The 26,000-nt window shown below is 35.4% G+C and overlaps 1 protein-coding gene across 4 annotated transcripts in view; it reads left to right on the forward strand.

Annotated features, from left to right (window-relative positions):
• Positions 1–26,000, forward strand: part of CDC14A (cell division cycle 14A) — a 96,760-nt gene that overhangs the window by 10,316 nt on the left and 60,444 nt on the right. For all 4 annotated transcript variants that reach the window (XM_039348480.1, XM_039348477.1, XM_039348481.1 and 1 more), the window contains exons 3-5: positions 5,702–5,777; positions 10,247–10,339; positions 22,388–22,467. In XM_039348480.1, the coding sequence (XP_039204414.1) occupies positions 5,702–5,777; positions 10,247–10,339; positions 22,388–22,467 (249 nt within the window). The remainder of the gene's footprint in view (positions 1–5,701; positions 5,778–10,246; positions 10,340–22,387; positions 22,468–26,000) is intronic.

The following is a 26,000-nucleotide window of genomic DNA, read 5'->3' on the forward strand; positions in this document are numbered from 1 at the left end:
TTTTGATCATGTGATCATGGGGAAGTTGCAATAGTCATAAGTTTGAGGAAGAGTTGTAAGTCATATTTTTTCAGTGCATAACTGAATGGTAGTTAAATGAACAGTTGTAAGTTGACCACTACTTGTCTGAATGAAAGGTGCCCAGCTATTCAAACATTTATCATAGGATTGCTACTTCACCTCCCAGTCGATTTTAATATGTGCATACCCTGTATATTTTCAAGCTGTAATCTGTCTTGAGAATTGCGTGCAGTATTATAAACATTATGATAACCGCATTTGAGTGGGATTATTAAAACATGCAGTGTTTTTCCAGTGTTAAATTTCCTTCCTGGTATAATATACTATAATTTTTAAAAGAATCTGTTAAGTGCTCGCCTATAATTATGCTTATCTTTTGCTTGATGTACTTCACATAGCACTAGTTTGAATAGAAATTTCAGTTTCATTTTCCTTCCAAGCAGGCAACTTTAGAGAAAACAGTTCTTCAAGGCTTTTTTCTGCCACTGTGAGATTTTACCATGCTGAATAATTTGATGTATTTGCAAATAGGAATATTTCATTAGTTATTCTTAAATATATATCATATATGTAGCACTTAAGAGATTTTACTTTATTTAGTGAAATCATTTTTTTTTAACTTTACCAATTTAGACGTGCACTTTATCCCTGCAAACCAGCTTTTAAAACGTATAGATGTTGCCATTCTGTCATTAGCATTTTGTTGTCATGGTGTTTAAATTCATGGTGTAGATTTTTCCAAGACCCAGTGCTTACAAATCTCTATGCTCAATGCTGAGGTTTATTAGTTTAATACTTTTAAGATTTTAATTATTTTAAGTGCCACCAATTTTCTGAAGATACTACTGAACTTTTTTTCTGTTTCTAAGCAATTTATTTCAATCCTGATTAGATCCTATATATGATTTGGGTTTGAATAAATCACCCTTTCTTTAGAGGCGTGGATCTAATTGGAGATTACAGTTGATCTGCACTTCTGCTCACAGCAGGATTAAAATGGAACAGAGATTTAGCCTAATCCACCATTCCACTATGAACCTGGAAGATTTTGCATATCACAGACTGCCTAAATGTAATCATTTCCAGAAGGCTGGTCATGTAAGTTGTTGCAACAAGAATAAAAAGCTGAAATGCCTGAAAATTGTTATGACATGACCTTTCAAGGACAGTCATCAATTTCATCTGCTGCACAGTACTTTATGTACAAAAGCTTCATGACACTTTTGTATTACATTGATATCCGAGGCCTTTTGACAATGGAATCATCTCTCAATTGTCAGAGCTCCTAAAAGAGAATAAGACGAGTGGGTGCAAACATAAAAAATAAGTGGAGCTTTGATCCCACTATTTCTGCTGCCAGCTTGTCTTTTTTTTAACCCTAACCTGTGGATATTTCAGTAAGATACAGGTAATCCTTGACTTACGTTTATAATTGAGTCCAGAATTTGGGTTGTAATTCATTAAGAAAGTCATTATAGTTGTTAAGCAAATCATGATATTAAGCAAACCACATGGTTGTCAAGTGAATCCAGCCATATCTAATGAACATTTTTGCTGTATTCTGCTGAAGAAAAAAACAAAAAAACATAGCAGATCATGATGACATGACTGTGGGACACTGCCACCAGTCATAAACGTGATCTGGTTGCCAAGTGCCGGAAATAGAGTCATGTGACCACATTAGGAAGGTGTGCAGCAGTCACAACTTCAAGGGCAGCTTGTAAGAAGCTTTTTTTAAGTCCGTCATAACTTCATATAGTCATTAAGAACCAGTCATTAAGAAAGGGCTATGTGTTTCTCTTCTTAGCTTCATAAATATTACAATGAAACTATGTTGTGTCTTTGATTTCTGATTTTATTGGATTTATGTGGAGTTTATCAATATAAAGTGAGGTCAGATAGCTAATTTGTTCTCACATTCAGTACTTTAGGTGTCTATTTTCATACTGGGCTCATCCTAAATTTTTGTTCTGGATACAGCAGGATTATGAGTTATTATTTCTGGGTCAGAATTATTGATGTACCCTGAGTTATTGAAGCAAACTCACTTGGTAGAGGGTAGGGAGTTTGTTCATTTGTTGCACAAACAACAAACATCCAGTGCAAAATTATTTTATAACTGTACTGTAATTTTAATTTCATAATCAGTGCTTTGTACTGGGTCGTATCCAGTGACTCTTGAATTGCAGATAAAGCAAGTGTTCTATCTGGGAATTGATCTTGAAGATCAGAAGTTTTAGATTAGTATAGAGTATAGTCACCCATTGTTATAAACCTGGGCTAACTTCCTCATATACTAGTTTGCTGAGTCATATTTACCGTCCATTAGCTCAAGTCCCTAGACATTGCATATCTTGATATTTCTCTTATGGGAATATCTTCTTTTATACAAATTTCCCCCACCAAGAACTAATAACTTATACTGGAATTTACTATAGATTCTATCTTGCAGACTGTCTATATTAGTTCCTATGTGCATCAGAACCTTTTCATGGGCAGTGTTCTCCGCCTGATACCTTTTACACAAAAATGCATATAATCTTTTTCTTGTTTCCTTTTTGAAAGCAGATTTAAGTTGCAGTCTTATACCCATTTATTTATGTCAGTCCTCCCAGGTAACCAGACAGGTAACTTGACCAGATGAGCTAATTCTGTTTTATTGTAAAACTACATTGACAGGCTTTTTTTTCCAAGTCTGAAAATACAAACCTTCTGCAGTCACTTTAACCGCCTATCAATTAGGGCAGGTTTTTCCCAAGTTTCTTTCTCTGATCATTGGGCACCTTCTTCTCTTATCGTTTCCTAGGCAGCTTCTCTTCCACTCATCCCTCAAGATCATTCCCCCATACGATTATAATTTAAGAACAAGATTTGCTTTGATACAAGCATGTGCACATTTAACTCTAAAACTTCATTTTTCTAGATTATGCTAGAAAATGGTGCTATTTTTATTATTACAGACATTTTTATCACTGTGTTATTTATTTAAATAGTTAGATCCTTTGTCCTTAAGATTGTATGTCAAGTATTATTCTATGCTATGCTTTTAGTGATAATTTGAATATTTTATTTTTTTACAAAGTGATAATCCATGGACCCGAAGTTATGATTGAAATCTTGTTTATTCATTTGTAATTTATATTAGTGTTAATGCAGCAATATATTGCATCTGTTTGGTAGCAGTATTATTTTGATGATGTAGATTCAAGTTGCCATTATTAAAATGCCATTAACTCTCAACATAAGTGTGCCAAGCCTTTTTAAATACTTTATTAAACACTAGAATCTGTGCCAAAAAAATATGAATGAGCCTGTGTGTTGCTAGTTGAAATAAAAGGCCAAATGAGCCAATTGTAGGATTCAAGTGCTACCTGTTGAAAATCAAATTCAGTTTTGTAAAAAAAGCTTTACAAGTAACTAAAAGTCTTACTCATGGGTACTGTTTCTTTATTAAGATGGCTGAAATTAAAACAGGAAAACATTGCTGGTAGATAAAGAATTGAATTAGTCAGTCTTATTATTATTTAATGAGTTAGGAACTGGCAATTGGATTATTCAAGAGGAGTGTTAGTTCTTACTCAATTCTTTGTAAGGGGATCTAGGATGATCGTGTCACACTTCACTTGTTAATTCACAATAGACTTTCATTTGCTCAGCATATTTTAGGGGTGGCCTGTAACTGTTTCCATATGAAATAGCTTGTTTTACCTCAGTAAAATAAGACTTGTGTCTTCTGAAAATGCTTTTAGTTGCTTTTGTTTTGTTTAGTTGCTTTTAGTTGTTCAATATTATATGGCAATGTACATGAGGTATTAGAACATGGCACCTACCAGATCCTAGAGGTAATCCTCCCCCCCCCCATTAAAAATTACTATTCTCGTGACATTTCAGTTGGCCACAAAAATACAGACTCCTAGAGAACATTAGATACTGTTATAAGTAAAATGTTCTGGATTAATTCATTAATAAATAAATTCATTTACTGTGGAATAAGATCTAGGTTTTCCAGTCTATACTTTTTTTGCCTTTGAAACTTGAAACTATTATACCATAATTGCGTTACACCTGGATGTGCCTCTAATTTGAAGTGAAAATGTAGGGAAAAAAATCTAGTAAAGTTGAAAGCTAATGCTCAAAATCCATATTTATTATAAATCGAAGCAAATTGTGCAAATATTTAATGAAGCTATTATGCCTTCTTTATAGCAGTGTAGCAGAATTATAAATCAGAATGTCCCAAAGGTTTAACTTTATAATACTAGTAACATTTAGGCGAATATATGGACTATGTTGTATTTCTTCAGTCCCAGCCAGCCATTTCTTCAGCTCTTAGTCATTAAAGCACAGTCCCTTTCTACAAAAGATTGTCCATCATTACATTGTTAGGCATTTGTCACATTTTTTCCAAAATAGAAAAGCATTTTACATCTTATGTATTTCTGAACTGTGGAATAGGTGGACTTTAATCAGCAAAATTACAAGGTGGAGTTTGAGCTTTCATTTAATTATAGAACAAACTATATGTATTGGGCATTATCTAGGTCAGTGGTGGCAAACCTATGGCACACTTGCCAGAGGCGGCACTCAGAGCCTCTTTGTGGGCACGCATGCCATGTCCCAGAGATGGTAACCGAACCTCTTCAACCAGCCACCCGCTAACTTACCGAGGTCCCATGTGGCCGAATGCATCCCAGCATAGCTGGTTTCCCCCCCCCGTCCCATTCCTCCTGGTCTCACATGCTCTCCTTTTCCTGGGCACGACACACTGCATCACCTCCTCAGCTGTCAGCCGGCTGTCCAGCTTAAAGGCGGCTTCTCTGAACTGCTGACGGCAGGCTGCAGAGCCCCAGAGTTCACAGATTGAGGGGTTGGCAGGCTGTGGCTGCTGACGGACACTGTCAGCCCCCATGCACTCGCTGGCCTCTGTGTGCGGGGGCCGATGGTGTCAGGCAGCAGCCGCCCCGGCCCCTGCCTCGCCTTGCCCTGTGACAATGGCACCCCTGCCCTGCCTTGCCTCACCCCACCCCACAGGATGAGCTTCCTGCCTACCGCTCCATCTGCCAGAGATCCCCTGGATCCCCCCCAATCCTGCCTGGCCTTCACAGGCATCCCTCCCCACGAGCAACATAAAGGTGACCACACCCACCCAGTCTGTCATGACCACCACAGCCACACCCACCCAGTGGGCCATGCCCACCAGGCAACCATCGATAAATAAGTGGGTTTTGAGTTGCAGTTTGGGCACTCGGTCTCTAAAAGGTTCGCCATCACTGATCTAGGTAATAAATTGCAAAACAGATAATAGGTCAATGCAGAGTCTACAGAATCTGTAATTGCACTACTCATAAAAGTCCTAAAATGCAGTAACCTGTTGCTTAGCTAATCAGTATTATATCAGAGGTAGCCTAAATTTATATGGTGCAGATTTCTATTGTGTACTTCAATTTCCCAATTGATTTTTTTTATATACTTGCAGTTGAGAACCAGTGATATAAAACAGAAAATATTAAATGGATAGTTTGACACATTTCTGGTTGTAATGCTGCTACCCAGTACCCATATAAAAGATCTCAGTAGCAATGTAGCCACCTAATAAAAGAAGTACTTGCATTTAGAAGTATTTGATTTGCTGTTAAAATTACTTTGAACAATGTTTCATCTGGATATATATATGTTTTAGTTTTTATGCAGATTTTGGACCTTTAAACTTGGCTCTGGTGTATCGATTCTGCTGCAAATTAAACAAAAAATTAAAGGTAAGAATGTTCTCTTATTATTATTTTTATTGATCTGGTTAATCTCTGTAAGCTTCCAGAGGTGTAGGTGAGTGCTTGGCTTTACTAATTGATTTTTTAAACAGTAATTTTATAAAAATTACACTGAACAATAAAAACTAATGCCAACTAAAAAAATAAATTGAAAAGCAGAAGGTGCATCAAAGCTGAGGTTTTTTTTTTTTGAATGACCAGTATAATCTCTTTTTTCATGTTACTTTTGTAGCCTGTGATTTTAAAATCCACTTTCAGATCAGTATTAATCTTGTCAAGTAAAACTTGCTTCTCCTAAGATCTTTTAAATAGAGTCTATTTAGAGAGGCAGACACTATTACAATTAACTACAGGTCCATTGTTCAAAAATAAATTTCAATATATCTAATGTTAGAATATTCTGCTTCATTCTGTATTTATAAGTCAAATTTAAACGTTCTTCTCCTTTAATTATAATCTTTAGTTCCCTCCAGTGTCTAACCATCAGTCCATATTATGTTTTTTTTAAGAATTTAAAACAAGTATTTTCCCACAGGAAAGTTCTTATTTCAAATCCATCTGGATCCTTAGTTTGTCCTTTTGCCTTTTATTAAACAAAAAAAAGTCCTTAAACTTGTAATTAAAAGTTCTTCCCCTAAGGATTCGTCTTCTCCCAAATGCTGAATATCAAACCTGTATAAATGAACATGCTTCTGTATCATAATACCCAGATGGATCAAAGAAGCAGCATTATAAATAAATAAGCGACTGATGGCATGCTATATTTATGAAAGTGGGTGAGCTGAAGGCTGTGTAAAGAGTCTGTCTGCCAAACTCCAATCAAGGTGTCCTGTGCTAATTAGTGGAGCCTTCCCAATATTATAACACCCTAACAGAAGCTGTGGTTTCTCTAGTATTTCATAAAATGTGTTCTAGGAGTAGATACAAACTTTTAAAACAACTCTGTTGCTATCCAAAGTTTGCATATTTTGCCTAATAACACAAAAATCACTATATAACTTCAATTAATTCTTAGAGGAAAGTGATTTTGGCTAATTACTGTTAGACGAACGTGCTAGAGCAAAACAAATTATGTATGTTCTGACCAGTTCCTGGATCATGTGTGAAAGCATGTGATAAGTGCACATGTTCTATCGTAAATATTCACCACCTGTCTAAACATTTAAAGATGTATGAAATATCATAGCTGATATCACTTAGGGTAAATATTCTGAGCAGATCAGTTTAATTTTTCTAAACAAAACAACAAGATTTTGTGGTATCAAAAAGAACTGATTTACATTTATTATCTCACTGAAATATTAAAGCTGTACAAAGTTTTGTTTTCTTGGGTGTTATAATGCAGTTCTGTATAAATACCTTGGGACTGTGCCATGAATTCTAAATAAACATAAATAGGATTGGGCTGCATGTTAACTAAATGTCCACTATATTGCTTCCTGTGGAGATTAGAACCTCTTAATGATGATATGAACAGTATATTTACTAATACAGTTAAGATCTTGTCCTCTTTTAAAATCATACTTGAATTAACCTCTCACTTTGTTTACTCATGTACAACACAAAGGTTTCTTTCATAAGGGAGTTGCATGAAACAATATATGTAATTACTCACCTTCTTACCACTTAATAATAAGACAAAAAATAAAATGGTACAAATAATCCTCAGGTTATGATGGCAATTGGGAATAGAATTTCCATCACTAAGCAATGGTGTGACATTCCATGACCACATCATTAGTAATGGTAATACCAGCAGTCCCCAATGCCATCATTATGACAGTTTATTAAGCAAAGACCCCATGTAACCATAATGTGGAAAGAGGCATTGAAATTGCATTCCAGGCAAACAGAGTGACAAGACTATAGAGTACGAGCTGGTTGTCAGTTGCCAAGGTGGGTAGAGGCAGATGGGCAAGCACTACAGAAAATGCAATTCTCATGACCACCCAGGAAGTCTTTGGGAGAAAAAGCAATGGGGGTGACTTGCTGGAGTGATTTGTGACCTCCTGCTGGTTTCCCCATTGACTTTGTTTCTGGGAAACCTGTAGAGCAGGTTGCAAGTAGTAGTCTAGTGGTTAGAAAGGAATAGATTGTGAATTCTAGTCCCTTCTTAGCCCATGAGGCTAAAGCTGAGTGACTTTGGGCCAGGCACTTATTCTCAACCTAATTTACCTTACATAGTTGTTGTGGGGAAAATAGAAAGAGTAAGGAATATCGGTATGCTCATAGTCTTGAGTTGTCTGTAAAAACAATAAAGGTGGGATACAATTAAATAAATCATGGGACCACAGGATGCAGTCACACTGTAATTATAAGACAGTTGCCAAGTATCTGAATCACAATCACATGACGCCAGGGATGTTGCAACTTCAAGGACTGGTCACAAGAGCCCCTCATTCAGCACCATTGTAACTTTGAATGGTTGCTAAATGAGTGGTCGTATCCTGAGGACTTCCTATATTAAAGTTTAAAAGTGTGTAGGAGCTGAATGGCAAACTTTTGTTATAAGTTACAGGCTAAATAGTTATAAGAGTCAGTGTTACTTTTATTCTTACTTCAACCTTCAGTAAAATCTGTAAGTTTTAGTGAACACAAATCCATGGTATCATGGTGATTTTATATAATACTGACTGTAATCACAGAGGATTTCAGAACATACCCAAAATTATTGGAATATAATTTTATACATCCAGTTAATAAAGAATAAACTGCTTTTAATTACTTGTGTAATGTTTATTTAAATTTATAATAAAAGCAACATAGAAAACCTATTTTTATGGTTTCAGTTTCTTATATTAATGGTGATTTAAGCATGAAAACTAGTAAGTAATAAAATAATATATCATGCAAATTCATGTTTAACACTCTTAAATATCAATGCATATAGATATTTAAGAGTTTGTAATATAGGACTCCATTGTTAAAAAAAAACAGTCTTTCAAAAGAATTGAAAATTATGACCATAATTGAGCCCAAAATTTCTGTTAAGTGAGACATTGGTTAAGTGAGCTTTGCCCCATTTTAAGGCCTTTTTTGCCACAGTTGTTAAGTGAATCTCTGTAATTGATAAGTTAGTAACCTGGTTGCTAAGTAAATCTGGCTTTCCCATTGACTTTGCTTGTCAGAAGGGCGCAAAAGGTGATCATATGACCTTGGGACACAGCAACGGTCATAAACATGAACCAGTTGCCAAGCATCTGAATTTTGATCACATGATCATGGGGATGCTGCAAAGGTGGAAACTATGAAAAACAGTCATAAGTCACATTTTCCAGGGCTGTTGTAACTTTGAATGATCACTAAATGAACTGTTGTAAATTGATGACTACCTGTATTCCCGATAAATTATAGCTATCAAGACCAGTGTTTAGAATTAATGCCTATTCCTGCTTACTCTGAATACTCATTTCTTTAACAGTATTACTAATATACTTTGGTTAACGTTGGATGGATTTTAAAAAAAGCAACTCCTTATTTCATTGTCCTTCTTGTTATATGTATGAGAGACTTAAGATTCAACATGGGTAATTTTCTATATAGTAAAGAACAAATTGAAATTGGGGCCAGGCAGATGATTTACATGATTTAGACCAGGCATGTCCAACCGACGGCCCATTGGACACCTAATAATATGGCCCCACAAGATTATAAACTTTTAACATTATTATGTGATTGATATACATTAACTACATTGTATGTTTTATGTCGCCCGAGATAATTCCTCTTCGCTCGATGTGACCTAGACCAGCGGTCCCCAACCTTTGCAGAGACGAACCAGGCTGGGTGAGTGGCGGGCTGGTGCGCATGCACGTGCAGCTTGATGTTTGCAAGTTGAGCTGTGTGTGTGCATGGACACCGGCCCGCCACTCGCACAACCCTGTTCTTAATAGGTCATGGTCCAGTAATGAGCCATGGACCAGAGGTTGAGGACCTCTGACCTAGACAAGCCAACATTTGGATGCCTATGATTTTAACCAGGGGTCTTCAAACTTGGCCCTTTTATGACTTGTGGACTTCAACTCCCAGAATTCCTTAGCCAGGCACACTGACTGAGGAATTCTGGGAGTTGAAGTCCACAAGTCATAAAAGGGCCAAGTTTGAAGACCCCTGATTTAGACATTTAATTCTAAAGCACGGTAATCTTAAATAAAGGAAGAATTATCTTAGAATTCATGAGATAGAAGGGGGTGAATATTCTGATTCCCTGCACTTAACATAATATTTAGACTAACAGAGGGACTAAAGAATTGCATGCAGAGAAGAAATACTCCCATTATATGGGAGAAGGGGTTAGGGAGCACTTTCTTTGTACTCTGGTTTAAATTTTACTGGGCTATGATCTGATTTGAAGGACATGCCAGAAGCCTGTTTAACTGATGAATCAGTGAGCTGAGACATTTGGCATAATTTTGTGGTCTGCTCCTAATCTTTTTATTTATTTGTATCTTAAACAGTCTTTCAGTCTATCAAGAAAGAAAATTGTGTATTATACCAGCTTTGACCAACGGAAAAGAGCAAATGCAGCATTTTTAATAGGTGCCTACGCAGTAAGTATCAATAGCTGGGTGCATTTCTAAAGAGAAGTTGCTGATACTTCAGTCTCTAAATAGATATTGCAAAAGCTAGCATCCCTGCTTTTTTTAGGATTTTAAGAGTGAGCAAGAGGGCTCTGGAAGGAAGCAGTTCCCATTTGCATTTTTAAGCTGCTCCCAACCGTTAAAGTATTGCTTAAATTACTACCTGGGAGGCGATAAGGGAGGGGATAAACATGATCTGCCTCCCACACACTTTCACGCTCATTCCTGTCACTTATCCAACCCCCACCCCACCCATTTAGAGAGTTGCAAGAGACATTTGAAGGGTGGAGTTGGAAACAAAAAGATTATGCCATCAACATAGAGTGGCAAATTATTGCTGAATTGTGATGAAGTTTTGTTGCTAAATTATAGCATCAGAACCCTGGGATTTGCAGGCTCATTCTTGTTTTACACGACTGTGGCATTTGTTTTCTTGTAGATGTTTTACCTACTTTTTTTTTTTTATTAAGAATAGTTATTTTGAGAAATGAAACCTTTCATTGGGGTATGTTTTTACATGAATAGTCAAAATTGTAGAACTTTTTTTTAAAAAGCTAGTATTTTGTGATTTATGGGCTTTGTGTTATGTTTTACAACTTTCCTGTAGGTCTTTATTAATATACAGTACTGTTAATTTAAATACGTAATATGTACATATCCTCTTAACTTTGTATTTGTAGTAAATACGATCTAGTATTACTCTGTACTCTTTTTAGTACTTCACTATGCTGTAAAATAAATGCGCCATAAAATAATGCCTCTGAGGGAAGTGAAATGGACTTATGAATAACTTTTCATATAAATAGCTCACGTTCTTAATCTTCCTTTTAAGATAATCATGTTGTTAATTGAAATAAATTGAGTTCATTATGAAGCAGCAAAGCACCGTTGCAAGCTTGTGAATTAGTAGAACTTTAATTTATCTGTGTGCTGAAGAAAGGAAGAAATAACAGTATGATAGAACAATGTTTGCCTTGGAATGATCAACAGTGAAAAGGCAGATGAGACAGTTCAGTCATTAGTCTTGTGTTGTGTGAGTAAGCTGCCTATCCTCTTTAGCATGTAATCTTCACTCATGTTATTTAAGGGTTCTGTAGTCCTCCCACACAAAACCCTTTCACTTCAGATAAACTAGGCCAAGGCCAAATGTAATATCTTGGGAGTAGCGTCTTGCTTATCTACTGCAAACTGTAACACAACACAGTGCATTTTTACTAGCATCCTGTATCTCTTTTTTAATTTAAATCCTTGTGCTGAAAATTCTAAGCATTTTAATTTAAACATTCTGAGCAATAATAACAAAGCAGTTTAACGCCATATCAATATTATTTTCCCCCCTGTTCATTTATAAGCATACAATTTGAAATAATGGTAAATATAATAAAAGGACACACTAAAAAGTGAAAGGCTTAGGATAAGCTTCTACTCTGCTTTAACAAATATGTGCAGAGTCTTCTGCCTTAATCTGTATCTGCTGTTCAGGGAGGGGAACAAATGGGGTGTTTTGGAGAGGTTATTTTGCACGTGATGTTGTATTGTGGAGAGGATAAGCAAATATAGAATCTAGGCAATTAACCAAACAATAAATCAGCATAGCTGTTCCTGACAACATAGAGGATGCTGGTGATGAATAACCCAAATAAACATTAAAAAAGAGCATGTCCTATCTATAGAATCAACATTCCTATTCAGAGTAAAAAAAAAATTTAATCAATTCTGATTTTGCAATTTCCACAGAAGTTTATCTTTGAAACTCTTCCTAGAATATGATGATTTTTAAAGAGCTGCTCCAGTATGACTGGGAACAATGCTTTCCCACTCATTATTTCTCTACTAATTTTTAAAATGTCTAATAAGCATTTAATTGTCCTGAAAGCCTAGCTCTGTTGCTCACACGAACAGTAGAAGAACATCTGAAGGGCATTTCTGCCAGCTGATGCAGCATGCAAGAGCCACTTTGGTGTCCCTGATTATCTAGGGAAAAATTGTGCTTAACAGCAACTTTTTTCTTTAGAAAAAAAACAGTGAGTTATGCGAAATCCATACTTTCAATCATAGGGAGATCATTTTCAAACATGAAGATTAAAAACTGATAAAATTTTAAAAGATTCACTGCAGGTAGTCTTAGTTTAAACACCACTCATTTAGCAACCTTTTAAATTTAGGGTGATACTGAACAAGTGGTATTTAGGACTGGTCCTCCAAGTTTCTGACCTGGCAAGGCCCCTGCAGTCATGTGATCATGATCTGGGTGCTCAGCACCTGGCTTGCAATTACAACATCATAACAATCCGTGGTCACAGGTTTGCAATTTCCAATAATCCTGCTGGCTTCTCACAAGCAGAGTCAATGGGGAAGCCAGCAGGAAGTCAGAAGTCATGATCCCGTGACAATCCCGCTTAAAAATGGCAACCAGGACTAGCATGGTCACCTAATGTTGATCTTTACAACCACATTGGTTAACAATGGGAAATCCAATCCCAATTCCCATCTTAAACTAAAGACTATCTATATTCTACACTTAAATGTATTTTTATTAATTTAATTCATCATTTTCTATTAGTTTTATGCTTGTACTCACTGCATCATAGTAAAATTGTGTGCACTCTTATTGAAACATGTTTTAGACATTTTTCTGTTCTTTCTAGATATTTCTGTTTTTTTTTCTTCCTATGCTGTGGCCTCTTGTGCTCTGTTCTTTTTTTGTTTAAGCAGGTGAATAATTAAACATTACTGGTTAATTACTAGTCAGTGACTCTAATAAACTTTTTAAAAAATTGTAGACTCATCTCTAATTTTGCAGCCTAATGTGGGCAACAAACAAATCAGGTGCAAGTTTTTGATACTATTTAATTATTTGGCAAGTAGAGCAAATGTAGCCCAATTTAAATGTTGCAAGCAGTGTGTAGATGCAAGATAATCTTATAGTAGGATAGATATTCCCAACCAACAAGCAGAATCCTGCTTCTCAGATTGGGTTAGATCTGTACATTTTTCTTTTTTTTTTTATTGAAAATTTTTATTTTTTCCATTTAAACATTATAAAAATACAATACAATTTTAAAATAAGATAAATTCATAACCATTGGTGCGACCTGCCCATTCCCCCAGGCTGCATCCACCCTTTCTTAAAACATTCCCTACTTCCATCCTCTTTCTCTCCTCCCCTCCTACTCTTTTCCCCTCCCCCTCTCCTCTCAATACCCTACTTCCTCTCTACACCTTCTCTCCTCTCATCCCTATCAAACCCATGAACGCAGCATAAGAGGAGTGCCAGGTCGCACTCCTATAATCAACCATTATCTATACTACACTTACCCCCCCCCTTACCCTCCCTCCCACCCCCAACCCCCCCTCCCTTCACTTCCCAGAGCAGAATACAGGGTTAATAATAACAAAATTTAATAATAAAAAAGAAAAGAAAAAAAAGAAAAGAAAAAAAAAGAAAAGAAAAGAAAAAAGAAAATATCATAATTAACCTTTAACTCCATAACCTATAAGACAATTCTCTATAATATTTGTTATAATATTCATTCATAAAATAAATGAAACTTTTTAATTCCATACTTTTTCTGAATATAATCTATCCATCTTCTCCATACAATGATGTATCTTTCTTGTGTATGATCCTTTAAATAAGCAGAAATTTTTGCCATTTCTGCAAAACTAGATACTTTAAATGTCCATTCTTCTAAAGTAGGCAAAGAATCTTTCTTCCAGTATAAACCTACTAATAACCTTGCTGCAGTTACTAAATTCAACATTAAGATAGTTTCTTTTTCATTTAAATCAATGAAAATACCCAGTAAAAATAGTTGAGGAGTAAACTTTATTTTCCTTCTAAAAATCTTTTGAATGTTCCACCAAATCATAATCCAAAAAGCCTTTACTTTTTTACAATTCCACCAAATATGAAAATATGTCGCATCATTATTACCACATCTCCAACATTTGGGCTGTATATTAGGATACATACAGGATAATTTTTTAGGATCTAAATGCCATCTATAAAACATTTTATAAAAATTTTCTCTCAAATTTTGAGCTTGTGTAAATTTAACATTTCTAGTCCAAATTGTCTCCCATAAGTCCAATGAGATCGGTTCCTGTATATTCTGAGCCCATTTAATCATACAATCTTTAACCAGTTCTGTTTCCGAGTCTAACTCTAATAACACATTGTAAATTCTTTTTATATGAGCCGGACTCTGGTTTTTAATCTGAATAACCAATTGTTTATCTTCTAATGTTATTCCCTCTTTCTTATCTACAGTCCATCTATCCACTATTTGTAAGTATTGAAACCATGATTGTAGAATATTTTCTTACCTTAATACATCTAGGGATTTCAAATGCCAATTCAAACCAGACCAGATTAACAATTCTTTATACGAGATTTTATCAAAATTTATCCCCTTAGAAGTTCCCGCAATTGCGTGTCTGGGAATCCCCCAGATAGGTATTTTATAATTTAATCTAAAATAATACTTTTTCCAAACACGAAATAGGGCATTCCTCAAAATATGTGATTTAAAAGTCCGATCGACTTTCTTATTAAAAATTAAGTATGCATGCCAACCATATATTAAATCCCAACCTTCCAAAAAGAGAATATCCATATTTGTTAAATTAAGCCAGTCACTTAACCAAGTTAAGGCGGCTGTATCATAATATAATTTCAAATTAGGTGCCTTAAGTCCCCCTCTTTCTCGAGCATCCTTAACCCTTGGTTTCTTCCCGGCCCATATAAAATTGTTGATACCCTTTTGCCATTCATCCAAATTTTCCTCTTTTTTTAGAATAGGTATCATCTGAAACAAAAAAAGAAACTTTGGTAGAACATTCATTTTTACAGCTGAGATTCTCCCCAACACTGACAATTGCAATTTTTTCCAGTCTTTTAAGTCCTTTTGTACTTTTACCCATAATGGTTCATAATTATTCTTATACAATTTTCCATTTGAAGCAGTTAAATATACTCCCAGATATTTAACCTTTTTTACCATCTGAAAACCTGTGGCTTTAATCAAACTTTCCCTATCCTTAACTGACATATTCTTAGATAATATCTTGGTCTTGTAATTGTTAACTTTAAAACCAGAAACATTCCCATACTGTGTTATAAGTTCTAATAAACAGTCAATCGCTTGATTCGGTTGTTCCAAAATTAAAACCAAATCATCCGCGAAAACCCGCAATTTATACTCATTCTTCCTTATCTTTACACCCTTGATTAGCTTTGATTCTCGAATCTGAATCAATAAGATTTCCAGCGTTAAAACAAATAACAATGGGGATAATGGACATCCTTGTCTTGTCCCTTTTTGAATATTAAAATTCTCAGTCAGTCCCCCATTTACGACAATTTGTGCAGATTGTTGCTGGTATATAGCTTTAAGTGCATGTAAAAAATTATCCCCAAAGTTCATTTTCTCTACCAATGAAAATAGAAATTGCCAGTCTAATTGATCAAAAGCTTTTTCAGCATCCAAAAAGATAAAAGCCACAGGAATCTGGTTGTTCTTATCCAAGTACTCAATTAAGTTAATAATTTGTCTAACATTATGTTTCATGTATCTCCCTGTTATAAATCCTGCTTGATCACTATGAATCAAATCTTTCATAACCTGCATTAATCTATTTGCCAGAATTTTAGCAAAAATCTTATAATCAACATTTAATAATGAAATTGGCCTATAATTCTTAGGCTCTGTAAGATCCTGATCCTCCTTCGGAATCAATGATATAAAAGCTCTTTTCCAAAAAGGAGGAACTTGCATACCCAACAAAATACTGTTAAAGAGTTCCTTTAATGGCCCTATCATTTCTTCAGATAAAATCTTATAATACCTCGAGGTCAGTCCATCTGTTCCAGGAGACTTTCCAACCTTTAACTGCTTGATAGCTAAACCAATTTCCTCCACAGTAATTAAACTATTCATCCCATTTTGTTGTTCCTCTGAGAGTTTAGGAAAATGTACTGATTGTAAATATTTATCTATGTCAAAACCCTTTATGTTATCACTTGAATATAATTTTGTGTAGAAATCTAAAAAACTCTTTTTAAAATCAGATCTTGCTGAAAAACCTCAGTACCTTTATATTTTACTTTCTCTATAATTCTAGCTTTCTGTTTCTTTTGTAACTGATAAGCCAACCACCTCCCAGGCTTATTCGCATTACAAAAAGTATTATGTCTCATATACGACAGATTGGTAGCCACCTGATCTGCCATCAACATATTAAATTGTTCCTTAAGCATCTTTATGGATATCTTTAAATTATTATCAGTTGGGTTAAGAACCAACTCTTGTTCTTTTAATTTAATCTCTTCTTCTATTTCTCTACGTCTTCGTAACCCTTTTTCCCTAAAAACTTTATTCAATTGAATCAAAATTCCCCTCATATATGCCTTACTGGCATCCCAAACCATAGACATCGATGTACCCTTATTCATGTTTATAGCAAAAAAATCCTTTAAATGCTCTTTACACTTTTGTACGAACTCTTCCCGATTAAACAAATTCTCATTCAGTCTCCAAGATCTTCTATTCCCATCTTCCAAATATAATTCCATCCACACCGGACTGTGATCTGACAATGTTCTGGGAAAAATTTTCACCTTCCTCACTCTAGAGAGGAAGTCACTAGTGATCAAAAAAAGTCAATCCTTGAAAATGACTGATGTCTATCCGAATAGAAAATAAAGTCTCTATCACTTATGTTCCTTTCTCGCCAAATATCAGTAAGCTCCAATTCTTCTTTCAAGTCAAAAAAAGTCTTAGGTAGTTTGGTTTGGGTAAAAGTTTTAGAAGAGCTCCTTTTGTCTATAGTTGAATCTAAAACCCCATTCCAATCACCCATCAAAATTACCAATTTGTAATCCAACTGAGATATCTTCCCATGCAGCAACTTATAAAATTGTTTCTGTTGTTGATTGGGAGCATATAATCCAACAATAAGAACTTTTTGGCCTTGTGATAGTAGTTGCACAAAAAGATATCTTCCTTCAGAGTCAGCCTCAATTAGTTTAGATGAAAAAATTTTCTTCACATAAATTACCACTCCCCCTTTTTTCCCTGGAGCTGGAGCAATAAAATGTGAACCCAAACGAGAATTCATCAAAAGTTTAGAGTCCTTTAAAGTTATATGAGTCTCTTGCAAACATATCAAGTCGTTATTATGTTGTTTCAAATAGTGAAAAAGCTTTCTTTGTTTCTGTGGCACATTTAAGCCATTAACATTCCAGGTCAGGAACCTGGCCATCTCCACCGGCCTGGAGCCTCTGGAGCATAGCCTGCAGATCCACTGTCGAAGATCTTTTTGGTCTTGCTCCTCCCACAGGCTCTGTAGTAATCATACTTTCAACTTTATCACCACTCTTCTGCTGCTGCTCTTTTTCTTTACGTTTATGGGCAGCTCATGTCATCCTTTGCTCTTTTATCTCAAGATTCTGTGCAGCTTGTTCCATAGCCATCATTGATGAGGCTCCTGCCATAAGAGACTCTTCCGTTATCCTTATTTGTGGAGGTGATGACAATGTTGCCTTTAAAATAGAATGATAAAAATCTCTTGCCTTCGAAACAGTGGTTAATCTGTGACAGTGGTTAATCTGTGACGTATCCCCTCATAATTCACTATTATTCCTCTTGGAATCTCCCATCTAAACTGAATTTGATGATGTTTTAACTCATCAGACAGAAAAGTAAAATCTTTTCTGCCTCTTAGAATTTTTGGAGGTATTTCTTTTAAAATTATCACATCTTGATCTGCAATTTGAAACTTTTGTTTATAAAAAGACTGTATAATTTCACTACGAATAGATCTTCTAGAAAAATAGATAACCACATCTCTTGGTAAATTTCTCTGTCTGGCAACCCGTGATTTAACTCTAAAAATTTTTTCTATCTCATTCCCAATTATTTCAGGCCTCCAGCAAAGATTAAGAGCAATATCTTTCACAATAAGCATCTTTAAGTCCTCCTGAGAATTCTCTCTCAGCCCTCTGATACGCAATGCATATTCCATCTCTCTGTATTGTGAAATGGTTTGTTCATCCTGTATGATTTCTATCTTGTTCTCTATCTCCTGCATTCTAGATTCAATTCTTGTTGCATTTTCAGTAATCTCCTCCATTTTGTCATCAATCCTCTCTATATACAGAGCAAGGCCCTGAAAAGCAAAAAGTATATGGTCCCTTACTTGCTTGTTCTTTTTCTCCAATAATTCTTCTGTATTAGCCCTCTCTGCAATTATAAGATCTTTTACTTCCTCCTTAATGTCCAAAGCATGCTTTTTTAAAGCTTCTTGTAAATCACTAAGAGAAATTGCAGGAGGAGGAGAGGGTGGAGGTGATTTTGATTTCTGAGAAACAGACTGAGGCATTGGGGAAGAGATAGGAGCATTAGGAGCAGGAGGCAGGCGTTTTGAAGCCATTTTCTTAAGTTCCAAGAAGAAAGATTCTTATTAAAAAAAAAGAAAAAAAAAGAAAAAAAATTACAGTTCTTTTAAATATTCTTTTAAAAAAAAAGGAAATAAAAGCCAAATTCTTACTTCTATATTTAAAGGGTTAATCTATGTCCAGGTTTTGTTTTATAATGCAAATCAAGCAGGAAAGACAATCGCCATTTTGCCTTTCACTTTCCCTTTCTTCTAAAGGGAAAGTGAACAAAAGGAGAAGAAGAGGAAACTTGCTGAAGTTAAAGACACCATCAAACTTGAATGCAGTCTCTCCTGGTCTACTCCGTCTGCTTTCAAATACTCACAAGCAGCTAAAAGAAGCAGATGTGGAAGCGGCAGCTTGCTTCATCCCAAAACTTCGGGACGAAGGCTCCCTGGAACGCGGAGATTGCTCAGGTTCCGAGGGAGCTCTACCCTCCGATCCCCAAAATAACAAGGATCCAGGGGAGCTCTTACCTCTACCTGAGAGCTCTCCTCCTCCCTTTTTCCCAGGGAGGAGATTCAAGCCGCAGGACAGCTGATTGTCAAAGTCCCACGGCTTTTACACAGACCAGGAATGGGCGGCTTTGTAAAACGCCGCCATCATCGTCGCTGGAACCACTGGAAGATCTGTACATTTTTCAAGGAATAATTTTTGCTGATTTACGAGAATGATTGTTATAGTTTTAATTAAGCCTATATTCAGCTCTGGGAAGGTCGGGGGAGGGAATGGGAGGGTTGGGGAGGATGGGGGGAAGATTGTTTTGCTTTTGTAAAATTTCAAAAATTTAATAAAAATTATCTTTGAAAAAAAAAAAAGAATGATTGTTATAGCTACATCATAGTATAGATTACATTCCTGCTTGAGGAAAACAGAATTGCAACATACATGCACTTGCAGCAGTAAACTTGAATTAAAAACAGGCAGCATTGCGTAATCATACTGTTTGGTAAACAGTTTTCTGATATTTTTTTTTTTGCATATATATTATTCTTAGCTACGTTAGCAATCTTATATTGCCTTAATGCTAAAGTATTGTGGCAAATGAAATTTGGTAAATACTAGATTAAATGCTACAAATAGACCTTCCTGGGGTAGCCGTGTATTCTACACTGGAACACACTGTGACTTCCTAATTTTTTTTTCTTAAACCTATATTTTAATGTTTGTCATTATTTGTTATATATTTGGCTATAAAAATGCAACCGTGTGTTCTTTTTTTTCTGTATCCATCCAACTGTTAGAAGGACAATGCTCTTATCCACATATTTGATAGTTTACTAAAGAGTATGAAATCCCACTCATAACACTTTTGTCATGTCTGAGTGTTATATGTACCCTAGTTTAGTTTCATCCATGAATTTTTACTTTGTAGATTTTGCCAAATGTATCCGCAGTGGTAATTTGCTTCATCTGCAAAATATTACCACAGTATCTATTTCAGTCTATCTTAAAAGCGGTTCTAAAAGTCTCCCTAGATATGTAGGTTAGTATTAAGCAAAACACACTTGCATATCAATACGTTTGTTTCCAATACCTGAAACATGCTACAGCATGTTTACAGAGAACAAATTTCAGGAAGGAGGTCATTTATCCTGAATTAAAACTTAATTAACATAGGAATTAATTGATGGGTTGATGGTATCAATCACTTTGAGGGAGGCAACTACAATATGTTGGCAGGCATGGTAAGTAGGAAAGGGAAAGCTGAGGAAATATTAATCACATTCCTTGGAATTCAAGAAAGCCACTTCTGATGAATTCAGATTAAAAATATTAGTACAGGTAGTCTTTGATGTACGACCACAAATAAGCCCCAAATTTCTGATGCTAAGTGAGACAGTTGTTAAGTGAGTTTTCTCCCATTTTATGACCTTTCTTGCCACAGTTGTTAAGTGAATCACTGCAATTGTTTTTTTAAAATAAATATTTTATTAGATTTTATAAGGATAAAGGGGAAATGTGTTCAATAGGGCTATAACAAGGGGTGACAAACAACAAGAGTTAAACCAGGGGGAGGGATAGGTACAATAATGGGTTTATCCCCCATAATAAGTCAACGCTTCAGCAAATAAACCCGTCCAGGTATACATATTCGATCATAATAATTAATATAAAATAACCATACTTAATATAATACTAATATATTACTAATTAATCATAATTACTTTAACATATTGGTGTATTACTTATTAGTTATAGTTACTTGTTATTAAAATCACAAATAGAAAAGGGAGGAAGAATTCATAACAATAGACATAGAATTTAAATACAAAATAACAATTATTCTATTAAATTCCATAACATTTTCTCATTCTATCGAATCATTGCAATTGTTTAGTGACATGGTTGTCAATGCGAATCTGGCTTTCCTATTGACTTTGTTTGTCAGAAGGTTGCGGAAGGTGATCACATGACTTCAGGACATAGCAACCATCATAAATATAGCCAGTTGCCAAGCATTCAATTTTGGTCATGTGACCATGGGGATACTACAATGATTGTGTGAAAAATAGTCATAAGTCACTTTTTTTCATTGTAACTTCAAACAGTCACTACTACAAACTGTTGTAAGTCTACAGGACTACCTGTATAATATGCTCTGAAAATCTAAAGGATAAATAAACCAAAGAAATATTGGGGATTCTGAAAGGTTGGGCATAAATAATACTCATGATAAAGGAAGATTGACAAAAGTGTTAAGGGCCTCCCTTACTGTCAAGCCAAGAGGCATAAAGGAAAGGAGCTTTAGGAGGAAAACTGAGTTTTAACTGAAATAAATTATAAAACATGCTTGTAAATGGTATTGCAATACCTGGAGGTACGTATTGGCTGGAGGATTTTAAGAGAATTACAAAAATACTACTTAGGCTATAATAATTGAAATATTGGAACTATTTAAAAAGAATTATTAAACAGTTTAAGCTACTGAAGCAAACCAATTTGAAAGTGCAGAATCCAAATAATGCTGTATAACTTTGGCTGCCTTTAAAGGAAGCATCATTCTGTTATTTTAATAGGAAGAAAACTATTTGGGGAGTGCTTTTTAGAAAATGGGTTACTTCATTGCTACATGTTGATTTTTATTGATAATTCTGTTTTTAAAAATATATCTTTTATATTTGGGTATATTTGTTCAATGCATAATGATTTATTTGATTAATGCTTCCTATTTTTTCCTAAGAAAAGGTAAACAATTATCTGCATTCAGAATGGAGAAAAATGTTTTTGTTTTATTTTCTTAGGAAAGCAATAAAAATAGGAGAGAAGGAGTTAACAGGGCTGTTAGCTACGCTGCCGGCATCAAAACATTCCTGTATTATTGTCTAATAAACTTCCTGGTTGTATCTAGGGAGTCACCAGGAGTTGAGCTTGATTTAGAGAATTCCTATTTTAAGCTTGGAATAAAAACAATTTTCTGAAGAATCAACATAATCTCAAGCATAAATGGTAGGAATTAAAATGTCATGTTTGATTTCTATCCAGACTTTATATTGATATAATGAATTACACAATTGTAAGTACGTTTGCATTTTCTAAATTAAATTGTTTCTTTATCTTCATTTTTTTTTTTGTAGGTAGTTTACTTGAAGAAAACACCAGAAGAAGCTTATCGGATGCTCTTATCTGGATCTAATCCACCCTATCTTTCCTTTAGGTATAATTGTAATTTTGTATAATGCTTTAAAATGTTCAAGGTACTGAAAGCAATTTCATAGTTGTGGCCATCCTGAAGAGATTATTTCATATTTTACTGACATCAGTCTTGCATTCTATATAATGTGTTCTCCCCTGAGCAAATTTATTTGGGCTTTCCTCATCATAAAAATGAAAATGCAACAATGAGGCAAGAGAGGATAAGTCTGGACTGAATTCTTTCCTGTATATATTCCATATGCTGCTTAATACCGATGATCGCTCATAGACTACATTCATATTTAAGATTTTTGTCCCACTTTTATTACGGGAGTGAACATATGTAATATATCTTCCTCCCATTTTCCCACAACAACCATCTTGTGAGGTGTGTTGGGCAGAGAATGGCCCAAAGCCACCCAGCCAGCATTCATGCCTAAGGCGGGTCTATAAGTTTCATAAGTAAGATTATGTTCAAATACATTCCAGCTTTCTCCAGCTCATATTACTTATAGTCTTGAGTAATGTTTAACAGCTTATTCTATCACATCCTTTATTATTGTGGAAATATGCCTGGTGCATCCCAAATAAAAGTGATATATCCTGTTCCTTGCACAGTTGATAAGCCCAGCAATTCATTCAGCTTGTTTCTTTTTCAAAGTACCTCTATTAAACAAAATGTACAGGTCTTGATGGCTTTCCTAATCTTTAATTTTTTTTTCATCCTATTATTCTAATTTAATCATTAGTTTGCCATATTTCTGATTAATAACAGCCTTAAAGAGTTCTACTTTGATTTCAAACCTTGTTGCTTTTGTTAATTTTCTTAATTGGTTGGGTGATATTATCTGACAGTGCAATTCATATGTAAGAAGATCTTTAATTTATGATAAGGAACATGTGTCACATTCGGCGAACACGTGCATACATAAAACTCTACAAGAAGAAACAAGGAAAGGAAAGTGTTACTCGCTTGCCACAATATATAAACTGCTTTAATCCAAAGACCTGAAGGGCTAAGGATGGGTAACATATTCCCTTCTTTCTTCCTTGTGTTTTTTCTGGATCTTTTGTTCCCTTTCTCTTGTCATTAGCTGGCAACTAATCTCCAGATGGCTGTGCAGGCACCACAGTTTTTCCCAGTTTTCCACTGCATATATAACACTGTACCATGAAATCTAGTTAGCTATTGGCTTCTTATACATTAGACTGAAGGATCCCTTTTAAAAATGCATTACATTTCTGATGCCTAGAACATTCTTAAACAATCTAGCTTTCCCCAATAATTAGGCCAATATGCTCACTGTGATTTCCTTGACATGCAGATTCATCTAACACAGTGTTTCTCAACCTTGACAATTTTAAGGCATGTGGACTTCAACTCCCAGAATTCCACAGCCAGCAATGCTGACTGTGGAATTCTGGGAGTTGAAGTCCACATGCCTTAAAATTGTCAAGGTTGAGAAACACTGATCTAACAGTTCTCTCACTCTTTCCTCCTTATAGACTACACCTCTCATTTGCTTCTCTTCACTTCCCCTCCTCTTGGCATTCCAAACCTTAATTCATCTCTAGCTAAATCCTTAGATCCATGGTTCCCAAACTGTGTGCCATGGTGCTACAGTGAATTGACTGTGAGATATTTCACATTTTTAATGGAAACATAGCAATACCCAACATCTGGTGAACATAGCACAAACTACTAGCCTACTATTGCCGTGCTTCTCTCAAAAATTCAAAATATCCCACAGTGCCTCTGTAAATTTGCTTCTTGGGTACTGTGAGATGCCATGGAAAATTTTCTGAGATGCTACGGGCACTGTGAATTGAGAAAATGTAGGAACGTACCAAGCAGCTCCCTCACAGGCAAAACTTCAGCTCTTCATTGCCCATCTTGATCATAATTCTTTACACAAAGACTCTTTGTATCTTCTCTTTTACCACTTACTCAATGTTTTTTTCACTGCTAGGTAAAGATATTTAATTAATTAATTAAATTTCTATAGTCACTCAGCTCAATCAAGTGACTCTGGGCAGCAATGAATTTCCTATCTAGTGCCAAATGATTTCCTTTCTCCATTTTTTTGAATGATTGCTGAACGAATTGTCAGTAAGTAAGGACTATTTGTATTTAGTTTCTTTAAGGCTTTTTGCCTTGTGCAAATTCATTGCAGTTATAGGATTAAAATAGATACAATAAACTCAGATTTGAAACTTAACATGTATATACTGTAATTGAAAGTTATTTCTTTGTCCTTTTCACAATGACTTTGCAGTGCTTGGTTTTAAAAAAAGTATTGTTACATAAAGTTGACATTTCTTGATACACCTTTTGATTAATGCAAAATAGCTGCTGATTCAGTTGCCTGAAGAACCTGGCAAAATGCTAAGATCAAAGGTTTGTCAGACAAAGCTATTTGTAATCACCTGGAATTTAGAGAATTGTCAGGAATGTATTCTGAATAGAAAGTAGTAGTATTTAAAATAGAGACAGTTCATCATGATAGGAAAGTTATTTTAAAGCCTGCTGGGTTGTATATCCATCTGTATTTGTAATAAACCACAAACAAGAATGCATATATGAAATTTGTATTGGAGTTAGAGAAAAAATTAATCATTTGATTTTGCAACTTAATACCATCTCCTGAAATTGATCACTCAGAATATACTTTTAAAAACTATTTGACTTAAGATAAAGAATGATCACATTAACGCCCATTCACTATTATTTTGCAGTTTTTAAGATCATAAGCTTTAGATCTACATATATTTCTTTCTTTTTTCCTTTCCCATCCAGTACTGAATATAATTATAGGTGAGGAGGAGTATTGCCTCCTTTCTGCTGTTCTCAAAGTCCTACCCTTCTCTAAAATAGAACTAAAAATTTGAGCTTAGTGGGGATTTGGGGAACTTTGAAACCAAAAAAACCGCAGAAGGCACCTTCAATGGAATGCACAAAGTTCAATGTTGGCCTTGAATCAATAAGAGCATACCTAATCTTATGAAATCCTGAAAGCCGCCGTAAACCTCTCATCCTCTCTTCTTCCGTGGATCCTCTCTTCTTTCAAATAAGTATGTAAATAAATACTAGCGTGCTCGTTTTTTCATCCAGCAATGAATATGATAGGTGAAGTCAAGTTACTTCATGTCTATCACATGATTCAAACAATCTAGTTAAAAATGACTTCCGGTTCCGGATCGCGGCGACTCTAGCTGTTTGAAGAGACTCATCTCGTCGGCTAGCTTCCCTCCGCCAGTAGACCCTTATGCAGGTCTAAAGTCGCTCTGGAGGGTGCGACTTCTGTCGAGGAGGCTTTGCTCAGCTGTGGAGGAGCGGCGGCTCTTCCAGCTGTCCGAGCTGTCTCTGAGGGCCGACGGAGAAGATCGGCCATTAAAATGGCCGATCACCCTGCTGCTTCAAACCGCAAGTCAAAGAACATCTAAGCTGTAAGAACCCCTGTGGTGAATCCGGGTGAGACTTTCCCTTGCTACTCTCTCTACTCTCTCTTGTTTTTTGTGCCTGTAAGAGCCTTGTTGGAATTATTTCCCTGGCTT

This window comes from Crotalus tigris, unplaced genomic scaffold (assembly GCF_016545835.1).
Source record: "Crotalus tigris isolate CLP2741 ecotype Arizona unplaced genomic scaffold, ASM1654583v1 scf7180000018155.2402879, whole genome shotgun sequence".
NCBI lineage: Eukaryota > Metazoa > Chordata > Lepidosauria > Squamata > Viperidae > Crotalus > Crotalus tigris.